The 14,054-nt window shown below is 40.9% G+C and overlaps 1 protein-coding gene across 1 annotated transcript in view; it reads right to left on the bottom strand.

The window, feature by feature from the left end:
* Nucleotides 1-13,555, bottom strand: part of anapc1 (anaphase promoting complex subunit 1) — a 76,710-nt gene extending 63,155 nt beyond the window's left edge. Inside the window, exons 1-16 of the mRNA XM_022189648.2 lie at nucleotides 13,363-13,555; nucleotides 12,068-12,307; nucleotides 10,690-10,854; nucleotides 9,811-9,853; nucleotides 9,595-9,692; nucleotides 9,013-9,095; nucleotides 8,745-8,818; nucleotides 8,512-8,657; nucleotides 7,114-7,265; nucleotides 6,197-6,328; nucleotides 5,820-6,038; nucleotides 4,870-4,965; nucleotides 4,282-4,372; nucleotides 4,072-4,137; nucleotides 3,809-3,946; nucleotides 3,434-3,577 (exon numbers count right to left, since the gene is read on the bottom strand). Of these exons, the coding sequence (XP_022045340.1) occupies nucleotides 3,434-3,577; nucleotides 3,809-3,946; nucleotides 4,072-4,137; nucleotides 4,282-4,372; nucleotides 4,870-4,965; nucleotides 5,820-6,038; nucleotides 6,197-6,328; nucleotides 7,114-7,265; nucleotides 8,512-8,657; nucleotides 8,745-8,818; nucleotides 9,013-9,095; nucleotides 9,595-9,692; nucleotides 9,811-9,853; nucleotides 10,690-10,854; nucleotides 12,068-12,283 (1,863 nt within the window). The 5' untranslated portion in view covers nucleotides 12,284-12,307; nucleotides 13,363-13,555. The remainder of the gene's footprint in view (nucleotides 1-3,433; nucleotides 3,578-3,808; nucleotides 3,947-4,071; nucleotides 4,138-4,281; nucleotides 4,373-4,869; nucleotides 4,966-5,819; nucleotides 6,039-6,196; nucleotides 6,329-7,113; nucleotides 7,266-8,511; nucleotides 8,658-8,744; nucleotides 8,819-9,012; nucleotides 9,096-9,594; nucleotides 9,693-9,810; nucleotides 9,854-10,689; nucleotides 10,855-12,067; nucleotides 12,308-13,362) is intronic.
* Between the last annotated feature and the right edge of the window lie 499 nt (nucleotides 13,556-14,054).

The following is a 14,054-nucleotide window of genomic DNA, read 5'->3' as shown; positions in this document are numbered from 1 at the left end:
TATCAAACTCATGCATATGAGAGCAGAATTTTATGTACAAGTTTTTTATTAACATACAAATGTTTAACATTACGAATACGAATGGTTAGAATTGTGGATGAATACTTTTGACAGTAATCTTACTCCATAAAAGTGAAGCAGTTAAATGGAATTCACCCGTCCTCATTTCATTATCTGTGACATGTGAAAAGACTCTTCGGCTTCCGTAAGGGCCGACAAAAGACCAGATTAAACCTTTAAGCTTCAGTGTACCGCCGGCGGTACACCTACTAATTTGCATAGGAATTTCAAGAATGTCCGACGGCCGCAAACGCGCTTATACAAACACTATACACCTATGGAAAGCTTAGATTCTCATGAATCTGCCGGTATAAACCACTTTCAGATGCGATTACCACAGCGGGTGAGAAAAACACATTTGTCCGACAAAAACAAATATTCATCCATCCGTTCTCTATACACGGCTTCAACGCACACAGCGCGACTCACATTTCCGGGTTTATTATTACACACAAAAAAAGATTCCACAAAAAACGGCCACAATCCAACCTTTTACATCAGATGACACAAGCCAGTAAACTATTTTGTCCAAAACATGTCCTGAAGTCGGTATAAAATCCCCGAATCGGTCCTTTTCAAGGAAATGCACCTCGCGATGCCCGTCCAATATTCCCCGTATTTTTCGTAATTTTTTTTATTTACAAATAGAATATTAGCGATTTTTTGTACTGAAAACGGCTGGAATTGACTGAAAAATACATTTCTGTGTGCGGGGATTCACTGCTTCCAAGTATGCCAGACACACAAGAGTAAACAGCACTGAGTCACACAGCTGGAAACTTGAGCTGCTGATCCCTGCATCAGATTAAACATGGAAGCTTCGGCCCAATCAGTTGTCTCACAGCAGGAGTTTACTGACAGAGTGTCCACCAGAAGTGCGACATGACTGGAAGTTTCTCCTCGTACAGACAATCTATATCTTTATCGTTCCCGTACTAGAAATGATCAGAAGCTGTTCTGGAAACCTGCCCACAAAGCTTTGAGTGCTTATTTACATATAATATACAAGTTCGTAAAACTTGCTTTTATAGACATGATTTTATATGATGTCATCTATTTTATTCTCTCTTACTCATTTTTTATTCATTTCTTTAGCTATTGATTTTAGTTACTCATCATTATTATTATTATTATTGTCATTATCGCTGTTTTTGTTATTGCTAGTTATTATTATTACTTGTTGTATAATTTTATGCTTGTTTTGTTTGTCCTATTTTCTTTTATTCTACCTGTTCTTTCTCTTTAATGTGACATGGCATTTTTGGTGTTTTTGTTATTGGATCTGTATCAGTTCTGTGTCTTGAATGTTATATTTTGTTCAAATCTTAGTATTTCTCTACTTTTTGCATCTCTGGTCATTTTTCTTTCTGGTTCTTGCTGTTTATTGGTCTTCCTGAGTATCTTTCCAGTGAATTTCACTGGATTTTGGTTGATTTTTTTGTGAATGTTCTTAAAGAAAATATTAGAAGCTTTACTGATGTATATGTAACCACTTTAGATATTTTTAGGATTTTTTGGAAGATTTTTACTAATTTTTTGGAAAATATTTACAATCATTTTCTTGCTGAATGTGGGGGATTTTTTTTGTTAAATAAAATTTAAGGAATTATCTTCTTACTGAAGGTTTTGCAAATTTTCAGAAATTTGGGGGATTTTTTTGCAGAATTTTTGGATTTTTTTCAGACAAGGAAACAATATTTTTTTAGTGGCTGTAAATGAAGACAAAAGGAGGGTTAATGCATTCTTTAAATAACCGTTACTTAAACGTCTATTCAGTGGAACAGACTCTGTCATGTTTGGGGTCCATTTTTGCAGTTATTACTGAAGCATAAAAATAGGAACCGCTTGGCTAATAACTAATGTTTACTTATTGTTTTAAGTAATAATTAAGTCTAATGATCATCACAACACTGAACAATGTTTTTGCACAGACCTACTACAGGCCTGGCAAAGAAAGAATACTGCATCTAAAATCTGAGTTATTCAGTCTACAAACTTAATTGCAGCATACCTTTAACACTTTTAATTTGACAATAAATGCACATTGAGGACAAAAAGCTACCTTCCCATAGCAAAATATCACGTCCAAATTTCAAAGACATTTCCAGTCTGAAAACTACCTTAAAATGATTCCAAAATTACAGAACAGCAGCAGCTATCACAGCCTAGAAAACCAACTGAACAGCTAACAGCTCAGATTTCTTAGAAGAGGTTTAAAATTGTACAGTAGCAGATTATTTATCATTTTGAAGAGTGGTCATGAATGAATAACGGACCAAAACCTCTGTTACTGTAATGCTGGTTTCTGTTTTTGTTATCATTTCAGAGAGAGAGAAGCCCTGAGGAGAGAATCAACCATCAGCTCAGCAGCAAACTGAATTTAGCTGGAAAAAAAAAAGAAAAGAAAAAAAAGAAAAACAGCATTAGCAGCAATTAGTGTTCAGATCAGAAGGTCAGGGGCAGAAATAGAAATTCAACAAACAGAGCAAAAAGAGCAGCAGCCTGCAGGCACTGTGAGGATGACTTCTGTCGCCGTGGAACAGAGGAACAATAACTTCATGCCGGTGTGTGTCTGAGTGTACGCTGCAGGGATGTAGAGACCGTCTGTATGCAGTCTGACAGCACGAACCCACACAGGCAGAAACAAACAGCTGGGTTTTAGGTCACACACTTAATTAGAATCACAATCAACACATTCAAAGAGATGCTCACTGTTTTGGTTTCTGTAAGTGATCAGAAGTGCAGCTGCAGTCTGCTGCTTTGGTGAAATATCATCTGGATTTTCCAGTTCAGTCACAACGAAATCCGAAGAAATCTCAACCGAGCGAGGAGTCAGTTCACGGTCCGAGATGTAAATGAACCAACGTCTCATGTACTATTCACACGGGATCAGTACTACCTCAGGACCAGCGGTGGTCTGTGATAATAGTGGAGGACGTCTGTGATCTTCATTACGTGTGAATGCTCCATATCAGTAATTGGTTAAAAAAAAAATTCCACCGCAAACTACCTACTATATTTCACTGTCCTGTGTGAACCCAGATGTCAGTGATCAGGGGGTATTTTGTCCTTTCTCTAACTCTTTCCCCGTTGAATTCTGGAGACTGTGGTGGAAATTGCTGACAGTATTTTATTTGTAAATGCAGGAGTAGGCCGATGGAGCATTCACAGAAAAATCAGATCAACAGGAAGAGGGAAATTTGGGAGGACATTGAGATGGATGGCATGTGCTAAGAAACATTTCTCTAGTTCTATCTTTCGACAGGAATACAAACACCCTGAGACCCCCGGGTAAGACTAATCCGTGTGAACAGGGCTGAGGTTTTACGTCCTAAAACTTAGCGTGTCTTCCTGAAAACACACTCAAACCTACCAGAGTGACCCGGTTGCAGACAGGATCTCGCAGAGCCTGAATGTAAGGCGTGGCTTGTTGAAAGCTGTAATCTTCCAAAAACGAAGCTTCATGATGTTTAATGTTTGGACCTCTCAGCTCTGACACCGGTGAAGGCATGACGTCCTGAAGGACAAAACACGGGTAAGTATAAAACAGAAATACAATCTGTAACGTGTTTGAGATTATTTTCTGATTTCATTTAAGCAGCAAAAACAATAAACTTAAAACCGGAAATGAAATGAACCTTTATTATCTTGCAGAGTGGAAACTGCTTCTCAGACGGTTATGACATTATTAAATGGCAGCAAGGAGGAAAACTGATGAGCACATAAATGATAACATGCTGTTTACAACCTCATCCAGCCTTTGGAGGTGCCTGCTGCCGGCGTTAGTTGGCGTGCTGATGTTGTCCGCCGGCTTGCTGAGGTGAGGCAGGTGGTTGGTCAGACTGAAGGTGTTGGACAGGAGGCCGGGAACGAACACTTTACTGACCTGGAGGAACAGAGGACCTACTCAGCCAGCAAAGACGCTTCCACAACCAGAAACATCAGTTAACTGTTATATATTCTGACAACATGTGAAAATGCAGTGATGGGCTGATCTGGGTCTGAGCTTACCCTGGTGATTCCTGTGTAAAGAACCAGACTGCCACAGGCCTCCAGAACCAGCATGGCATCGATGTTCTGAGGGGCAAAAAGGTCATTTCATTTAGGAATTTTCACTGGCATACTGCAAAATTTCATCTTTTTTTAAATAATTCCTGATCTGACAACTACAAAACCCTGTGATTTCTAAAAAAAAAAAAAAGTCTAAATGCTGTAATGCACCTGCAGAGGTTCTGCATCTTTGGCGGGGATAGTTGTGACAGAAGGGAAGATGAGCTGAGACATGTCATTGCTCTCAATAAACTTCACACATCTGTGAAAATAAAAACACAAACGTCAGCTTGTAAATGCACATCACCAATAAATCAGGTGGAGAAGAAGTGATGAAGAGGAAGGAAGACAAGTTAGAGAGAAAGAAAATACAGAAAGTCTAGGGTCACTTAGAATTGTCTTTTTTTCAATGAAGATAACATTAAATGAATGATAAATCCAGTGTAGACGTTGTTAATGTGGTAAATGACTATTCTATCTGGAAATGTTTAATGGAATATCTCCATAGGGGTACAGAGGAACATTTCCAGCAACCATCACTCCTGTGTTCTAATGCTACATTGTGTTAGCTAATGGTGCTGAAAGGCTCATTGATGGTTAGAAAACCCTTGTTCAGTTATGTTAGAACATGGATAAAAGTGTCTGGGTGACCCCAAACTTTTTAACAGTAGTGTATATGACTAATCAGCATGTCTGTCAAACTGCCTTATATTATATTTATGATCGTGTCTGTATATATATATAAGTAATTTTGTGTACCTGAGCTGTTGGTGAGACTCCACCAGGAAGCAGAGGTAGCGGTTCTCACAGAGGTCAGAGGTCAGGAACACTTTAGACGCCTGGCTGCTCATCTCCCTGCAAGATTAATGTAAAAAAGCAGCAGTTACTAAACCAGAACCGCAAACAGCAATGACATACAAGAGGGAAACCAGCCAACAATGGCGGCACGGCTCAATGGGTAGAGCGGCCGTCTTGTAAACAGAGGATCGCCGGTTCGATCCCTGACCTGGAGTGCTCATGTCGAGGAGTCAGGAGCAAGACACCGAACCCCTAATTGCTCCTGATGAGCTGTGGTTAGCGCCTTGCATGGCAGCTTCCCCCATCAGTGTGTGATAGCAATTTTGTTGTACTCTGTATAAAGACATTCTTCTTCTTTACATAAAAATCACATCTTAAAATATCAGGCAAAAAAAAAAAATCTATAATTTCAAACAAAAGCGAGAAGATAAAGTTCACAATTAAACCAGACAGATTTTTACTTCATCTAATATTTCCACTCAAATAGAAAAAAAAAAAGACTCTTTTCATGGTTATCATTCAAGTTTAAAAAAAAAAAGGAAAATCTGTCTACTTAAAACATACATAACATAAGGAGTCAGCACACCACATTTGGTGCTTATAGCTGTTTTCCTTCTGAAGTATTTGTTCCACAAGATTTTTTGTATCTCACCAAATCTGTTGCTATGGAAACGATAAAATGTGGCAGACTTTAGCTAAATGTAAAATGCTTCTACTAAACCTATCTTTCTTTGTGCCAAGTTTTGTGTTGATTGGTTGCATTGTTTAGAAATTATAACAAAATAAGTTGTTTAATAAATTAGAGTAGACTACCACCTTAAGACCACACACAGCCATCTGAATTCACTCATTCACTGAACACTCGTCTGCAAATTAATCAGACTGAGTTTGTTTCCAGGGCTGGGAATCACCTGTCACAGCCGGCGGTCACCGTCTCACTCCACAGCTGCTCCATGCACAGGTCGGGCAGGATGGGCTCCATCTCCGGCACCAGCGTCGTCTCGTTGACGGGGCTGTTGGGGCACAGCAAAGAGCCGTGGTGTCCTCTGGACGACGGGCTGTGGAAAGACGTGTTGAAACGAGCCGCCCCCGAAAAGGACGGAGCTGCCATGCCTGGAGAGTGGGCACGACTGGGAGGAAAGAGAGGAGGAGAAAAGAGGCAGAGAAAACACAGTGTTTGGCCACCAGTGCGCAAGGTGTGTCTGTAAAGGCTTCATTTAGTCTGCACCTGTCCTCTGGAGTCACCTACTCAAACGATTTCTTTTAGAAAATGGGAAGTTACACTCACCTGAGGGCGGCCATGTTGGATATACTCGGCGAATGAACTCGGGAGTGTAATCCTGGTGAGGACGTCATGATCCTGCTCTGATGACTGTGGAGAGCGCTGTAGTGGAGAGGAGAGCTGGGACCAACAGAACAACTAGAGGAGGAAAATGTTTAACATTAGTGTAGGAACTCCTGAATGAGATGAAACACGGTGCAGCAGCAGCAGTCATCACAGAGCAACACAATCAGAAATAAAAGACGCACAGACCGGCTGGGGTCTGGCAAAGGATTTTCTACAATAAACACCACAAACCCTGGTTGGAATCAAATAAGCTTTGGTTCATGTGATGGCAGCTATGTGGGTGACATAAATATATATACATTAAAAATGTCCAGGAAAATGTTAACCCTGAGACACGTTGTCATTGTATCATATGTGATTTCTATTGTAATGAAAACAGAAGACCAAGCTGATTATATCTGTAAAGTAGAGACTCCAAGCTGTTAAATGATGTACAACATGATATGATTGCCATGAGTGAAATGGCCACAACAGCTATGGCAATTTTCAGTAAAAAAAAGAACGGAAAAATTAATGGAAAAAAAAAAATCACATTTCCTGGAAAAGTAAAAATAGCCTAAAAAATTATAGTGTGAATGAGCTATTTCACTGCTACCACTCCAAGTCTCATTTAGGACATCATAAAGGTGGAAAAAATGTGTTGTGGAGGGGGGGTGCATGGTAGAACATCTGGGCTCCTGGACTCTGTGTCCGACATGAGGTGAAATGTGACCCATGCTAAATGAACAAACTGCCCTTAAAGCAACACATCTTTACATCTAGTGGCTGTAATCAAGACGCTTTCTGTCTGCCAAATGATCAGTTAATTAACTACTTAAAGCTCTATGTGCAGGCAGCACTTTCTCCTTCTTCAGTACCTCGTTCCGCTTCCAGGACCAGAAGCCCCGCTGCCACCAGGGGAGTCAAGACGGGAGATGTTACGCAAATGAGAGGTGAGGAAGCCCGAAGCCATCAGACCCAACGGCGTGCCTGCTGGCTCTGCAGGACAGCGCAGGACTGTAGAGCGCTCCTGGTGGAGGTCAGAGGGTACAGGTTAGGGAAGTCACAGGTGTCTCTGCATCAACAGTCAGGAATCTTTAGTGTCATTGTGCTTCCAGACAGCAAAATTAGGATTGGTGACTCCCAGCTATAAAAACAGAAAATGGCACATTATATACAAATAAAATAACTTTGTGTTTTTTTTTAATCGGGCTGTACATTGCAGTAGTGGTTAGCACATTCGCCTTGCAGCAAGAAGATCCCGGTTCAAATCCCGGCCTGGGATCTTTCTGCATGGAGTTTGCATGTTCTCCCTGTGCATGCGTGGGTTTTCTCCGGGTACTCCGGCTTCCTCCCACAGTCCAAAAACATGCTGAGGTTAATTGGTTACTCTAAATTGTCTGTAGGTGTGAATGTGAGTGTGATTGTGTGTCTGTATATGTAGCCCTGTGACAGACTGGTGACCTGTCCAGGGTGTCCCCTGCCTTCACCAGAGTCAGCTGGGATAGACTCCAGCACCCCCCATGACCCTAGTGAGGATAAAGCGGTGTATAGAGAATGGATGGATGGATGGATGTTTTTTAATCCTCAAAAACATAAATATGTAAACAGAGTCAGTGCACATCAGCAGTAGGATGCAAGACTCGGTTCTTTATTGCACAGTGAGTCTGTTGTGTGTGTAGGAGGGAAATGGATGGACCGCTCTGGGATAAAAACGTTTTCTCTGTCTGGAGGTCAGAGTTTTTATGCTCCTGAATCGTTTGCCTTAGAGAAGCAAGGGGCGGCTGTGGATCAGGTGGTAGAGCGGGTCGTCCAATGATCGAAGGGTCGGCGGTTCTATTCCTGCTCTCGCCTAGTCATGTGCTGTTGTGTCCTTGGGCAAGACACTTAACCCACCTTGCCTCCAGTGCTCTTCACTGGTGTATGAATGCGTGTGAATGTTGGTGGTGGTCGGAGGGGCCGTAGGCGTGGATTGGCAGCCACGCTTCCATCCGCCCCAGAGTGAGAATGTGTGAGCGTATGGTTGAATGGAAGCAATTGTGGTATAAGCACTTTGAGTACTCTGATGAGTAGTAAAGCGCTATATAAGAGCAAGTCCATTCATTCATAGAAGCAGAACAAACCGTCCATTTCCTGGGTGGGTGGGGCCGGCAGCGATACGTCGGCCTTCCTCTGGACCCAGCCCGTCTATACTGAGTCCAGGTCTGGGAGAGGACTTCCCACAATCCCCTGTGCTGTTCTCACCATCATACATTTGTGTATGTGTGATCACTTACATCATGCGTGACTTTGCGTAGCGCCCAGACGGAGTGTATCCCCTGCACTGTGTCGTATGATACAAGAATAGAGGGCTGGCAGCAGGTGAACACGACCTTCATGGTGGAGTCCGACACGTACTGCACACGGGAGCCGTCAAACAGGCCTGCACACGTTTGCACATATTTAGGTAAAAATGACAGGGACTGCTGATTAAAAAAAGAGAGACAAGAGATGCATGTGTGTGTTCTACCTGCAGGTTTACACACTACTGGTGCGATCTCATCCAGTGGATGCAGCATGCTGAACACTGTGGGCAAAGGTTCCCTGCAAAGAGAAGGAGCTCAATCCAACACTAACCTGCCACACAGAACGCTTTTGTGAAAGTGCATCAGTTTTTGCTTGGAGTGTTCGTTGCATTTGGTTTTGAGCTTTCATATTTCTGACTAATAAAAGTACATGTGTTGCTCTTTGCCTTGAGTTTGTGCATGAACATCAGAGTGTGCAGGATTTGTGAGTACCCGGGAGGGCTGAGCTGTGCGTCGTTTGCTGTATTTTTCCGTTCCAATAAAAGTCCAAACTTGGTCGCCCAGACATCTGAAACCTGGAAGAAACAAAACAGGACAGAAATGAGGGACATCCTTCTCCTCTTATCCAGGTGGTTTTCCCCTGACTAGATCCTTGTTCGTGTTGTATCCACTCTCAGATGTACATCACTTTGAATAAAAGCATCTATTAAACTGTAGAAACTGGAGGGACATGTAAACATCTAAACCAGCGTACAGACTCATTTCAGTTCAGTACGGACACAAACAGAAGCCAAAATGTCTAATACATGCAATTAAATGTATACATCTAATATGGGGGGGGGGGGGTCAGATCCTGCACGGAGTGACTTGGTGTCAAAAAAAAGAACACAAATATAATATACCTAATATACATAATACCTTATACCCTGGTAATATGTGAAGGAAGTTTGACGGTATCAAAGTTTGGATACGGCCCAAGCCTAGCTTTCAGTCAGCTTTCTGGCAGGCAGATGTGCTGACCAGTCTGTTCCTGTGGACATACAGGTTTCCCAGCAGTGTCTCTCTCTTGCTCACCTGAAAGGGCAGCGGTGAGATGAAATCCTTCCCGGTTACGGTGTGAACGTTCACGCAGCTACTCTGAACGATACAGACGGTGTGCTCCACTTCTTCCTCTGCAGAACAACATTAAAGATGGGACTATTTTTTTCCTTATGAAATTCAACAGGTCAACAAAAAAGAGACTGCTCTAAAAAGAAATGAAAGAAGGAATTGTCTTCAATGATACTGTACCGTCTGTCTTGTTGTGAGGCACAGCAAAGTTACACCACAGAGCCTGTGGATAAGGCAGATCAGTGTCAACTCTTGGAAAACAAAAATACTGACAGCTGTGCCTGCAAAAGGCTGCTTTTAATGGATTAACCCTCGTGTCGTCCTGCGGGTCAAAATCGACCCGTTTTCAAGTTTGAAAATGTGAAAAAAATACATTTTCACAGTAAAACTTCTGATTTCCACATTTTCAACATTTTTGGGAAATCTTTGAACATTTTTTGGTGGAAAAAAAGTTTCTTTAAGAACATTCACATAAAAATCAACAAAAATCCAGCAAAATTCACTGGATTTTGGTTGATTTTTATGTGCATGTTCTTAAAGAAAACAGAAGTTTTACTGATATATATGGAATCACTTTAGATATTTCTATGATTTTTTTGGGAAGATTTTTACTCATTTTTTAAAAAATATTTACAAGAATTTTCTTGCCAAATTTGGGGGATTTTCCTTTTCTGGGAAAATTTAAAGGAATTACTGGAATTTTCTTCCTGAAGGTTTTGCAAATTTTCAGAAATTGGGGAATATTTTACCAGAATTTTTGGATTTTTTTCAGGCAAGAAAACAATATTTTTTGGTGCCTGTAAATGAGGACTACAGGAGGGTTAAGACATCCATCCCAAAAACATCCTTTACTCATAGTCAAACCTGTATTTCTCACTTTCTTTATCATAAAGGCTTTTGTCTCACTGAAGAAGGTGAATAAAATGTGACTGACACCTTAACTGTCATGTAAATTTCCCAGTGATTACAGCAAACAAAGTAAAACTACTTTCCTGGCAGAAATCAGCATGGCATCTCATATTTGTAAAAAATAACAAAACACAGTATTCGGTGAGTGACCTGCTGCACTGGGCTGTCGACGGTGAAGGCCTTATATACGCTGGAGGCTTGTGTCCGGCTGCCCTGGCTCCAGACAACCACATTTCCTGCTGCATAGAGTTCTTCTTCAAACTCCATATCTTCTTCTTTGACCCCCATGCAGCCCTTCCTAAGCTGCCAGCATTCCTGCCAATCAGAACACAATCGTTAGCTCGACAAGGACCAAAACAAAAATACAAACTGTGCTGAGTTGCACATTATACAGTACTATCATGACTTTTTTACTTGTCAGTTTAGATCAAATTTTAGCTACATTTAATATCATGTTGTGATGCTCTTTAGTGGTCTGCAAACAGAACTGTTTGTTTATCTAAACCAGGGGTGTCCAACATGAGGCCCGTGGTCCAAAAGTGGTCCTCCAGAGGGTCCAATCCGGTCCTCAAAGTGTAAAAACTCCAGAGAAGACATTAACTGCAGATTGTAAATTAGTAAAACTATAAATTTAAATCATTTCTAGACCATGACAAGTTGTTTGGATCAGAAAGTAAAATACTAGATTGTTCTTTGTTCTTTTGTCATTCTCTGTCTCATTTTGTAATATTTTGTGTTGTTTTTGCTGTTTATTGTCTTTTCTTGTCTAACATTTGTTGCTTGTCTCATGTTTTTGTCGTTTTGTTTCTTGTTTGTGTTGTTTCATGTTTCCTTTTGGTCTTGCTGGCACCACTTGTCTATTTTTTTGTCATTTTGTTTCTCGTTTTTGTCATTTTAAAAAAAATATTTTGCCTTGTTTCTGTTGTTTTTTGTCTGACTTTTGTTGTTTTGATCATAAAGTTTAATACTACATTGTTCAGTTCCAGATGACTAAATGTTTTGTGCCTTCGCAGACACTTTCTGATCTGTAAATTGTAATGTGTAAATGCTAAACTAAGGGTTGAAATTGAATTTAATTGTTTTCAGAAATCTCAGGTTGTTCGTGATGTGTTAAAAAGAAAAGAATTCCTTCAATGTGAACATTTTCAGAATGTATGCATGTCGCATAAGTAGCGTTCTCTAAAAATTTACATTAATGCAAGAAATAATATCTTTTATTTCAAAGTCTGCATTCACAGAAAAGTCTCTATTTGTTGCTTTCTGTCTCTGTTTAACAGTACAGTCATAAAGTCTGTCAAAGCTTTACAATTAAACCTGCAATAAATTATGAAGAAGCTATGTCACTTTTTTGCTCTAAAACAAAGGAAAAAACTGTGGTTGTTTTTGGGTTACTACGCTCTGATTTAACTGGTCCAGCCCACTTGAGATCAAACTGGGCTGAATGTCTTGAACTAAGATGAGTTTGACTCTCCTGATCCAGACTATTAGAACAGGTATGTATAATCTAGATAAATCCATGCCGTCTCACCCTCTCCCTCTCCTGCAGGCTGACTTCCTGCAGGGACCCCACCAGGCCAGCGGCACCGTCTGACGACCAGAGCTCGGAGGCGGGCTGGAGCTCTCTGAGCTGCAGGTTGAAGGCATTTGGATGGTTCTTGCAGTGTTCGCGGCCGAACGGGACAAACGACTGCAATTCCCCTGCGGCGATCATCGTGGCTGTCTCTTCATACACGACTTCCGACATGAGTTCCAGATATCAGCATTATTTCTGGGACAAAGGAAGATAGATGAACGTTTACAAACAATCAAGAAACCTCTGTGCATTCACTCGTCAGTGACGAGTATAAAATGTTCTCTCAGAGATGCAAATTGTTGTTCGTGTAGACAAAATAACTTTGAGAGCTCCGACAAAACAGAGAGGACTTTTTATCCCATAAAACAATCTAGAGCCAAGGCTATATATCAATATTTAGAACCAATACAAAAATGCAGCAAAATTGAAAATTGTAATGCCTTTTTTGTTGAGTTATGTTTTGCATAAGTTTAAGTTAAACAGAAGTTCTCAACACTTCTCCCTCAGCGCTGATTATGCTGTCATTGTGATATGTAAACAGATAATGCTGCAGATTAAACATGGCTCACAACCACAGTGTGGTGACTGAAGACAGAGAAAGATGGCTGTGTCAGAGGCAAAGAGGAGTACACATAGATATGATTATAGATATGATTTCTATGGTTGTACAGCTGTTGTCAAGCTATGGTACTGGCATATCGAGTTGTACTTCAAGATAAACGTGTATATTACGTCAGGGTCTACATATTTTCACTATGTATATTTGATTATGAGCAGATTATTCAGAAGTGGTGGTTGAATTTCAGTATTTCACGAAGTTAGCTTGGGTGAAACAGTCCCAAGCCGGACCTTTAAGCTACAGTAGCTATAGGTCTATCCATCACAGCATGGCATAGTGCGGCATACAAGTTCTCCAAAACTATTTTTTAATAGATTTATTCCTCCTTTTATGATGCTGTTCATTCTAGCAGTCGCGACATGCTACAAGTTAGCTGGAAGCTTTCACCTCAGTTACATCGTTAAACAAAAACCCTGGTGCTCGACAGCCAACAAGATGCTGCCAGTTACACAAATAAACATGTTGACAGTTAGCTGGGATTCAGAGGCTAGCTGGAAAGCGCTATCCGGCGTTAGCATGCTAAGGCTAAACCGCCGTAGAGCGCCGTTGTTTTCGCCGCTTCCATTAGCACGCTAAGCTAATGTTAGCTTCAGCTAGCTTTGGATTTCCAGGCAGACTTTTAGCCACTAACCTGCTAATAAGGAATGGTCTGGCTCTTGTCGCGGAGTCCTCGTCTTTCCTTCCTGTGAGTCTGGCTTGAGCACAACGTCGCCGCTTGTTCCAACATAAAAACTGCTTGTTTCTGGAGCCAAAACTGTGGATTTGGCTACAACAGGTTTTCAAATGAGCGCGGACATCTTTGCTGTCCCGACATCCTCTTCCTCCTGCCGTCAGCCAATTAGGAAAGAGGAAGAGATGACCTCGGAGTTGATTGGCTGCCTTCATCAGGAGCAGGCGCTGCTTCATGAACTGACCAAAGAAAATAACTCAGTTATAATAAGGAAAAGAAAGACTAGAACAGCGTAGATTTTCTTTAATAGCAGTTGGCTTTGACTTCAAACAAAAACAAGAAGATTTTTTTTTTTTTACTGAATTCCTTTATTTATCACAAACACAATTATACATAGTATAATTGCACAGTGAAATGTATTGTGCATCTGTTCCAGACCAAAACAAAAAGAACAATAAGAATAGAGGTTAGGTACTGTATCTAGTCCAGATCTGGAATGAAAATAGGGTTGTAAACGCTCGCAGGGTCTAAGGATCAGACTAATTCCTGGGTAGGTTTTCTGAGGGTCAGATCAGGAAAAATCTGAGGTACTGATGAAATCACAATGTGAGGAATAACGTCCTGAAACAGTGTTCATTTTTGACAGTTTGGTC

Source organism: Acanthochromis polyacanthus, chromosome 15 (genome assembly GCF_021347895.1).
Source record: "Acanthochromis polyacanthus isolate Apoly-LR-REF ecotype Palm Island chromosome 15, KAUST_Apoly_ChrSc, whole genome shotgun sequence".
In the NCBI taxonomy this organism is placed as follows: Eukaryota; Metazoa; Chordata; class Actinopteri; family Pomacentridae; genus Acanthochromis; species Acanthochromis polyacanthus.
This window is presented reverse-complemented; position numbering and strand designations above follow the sequence as displayed.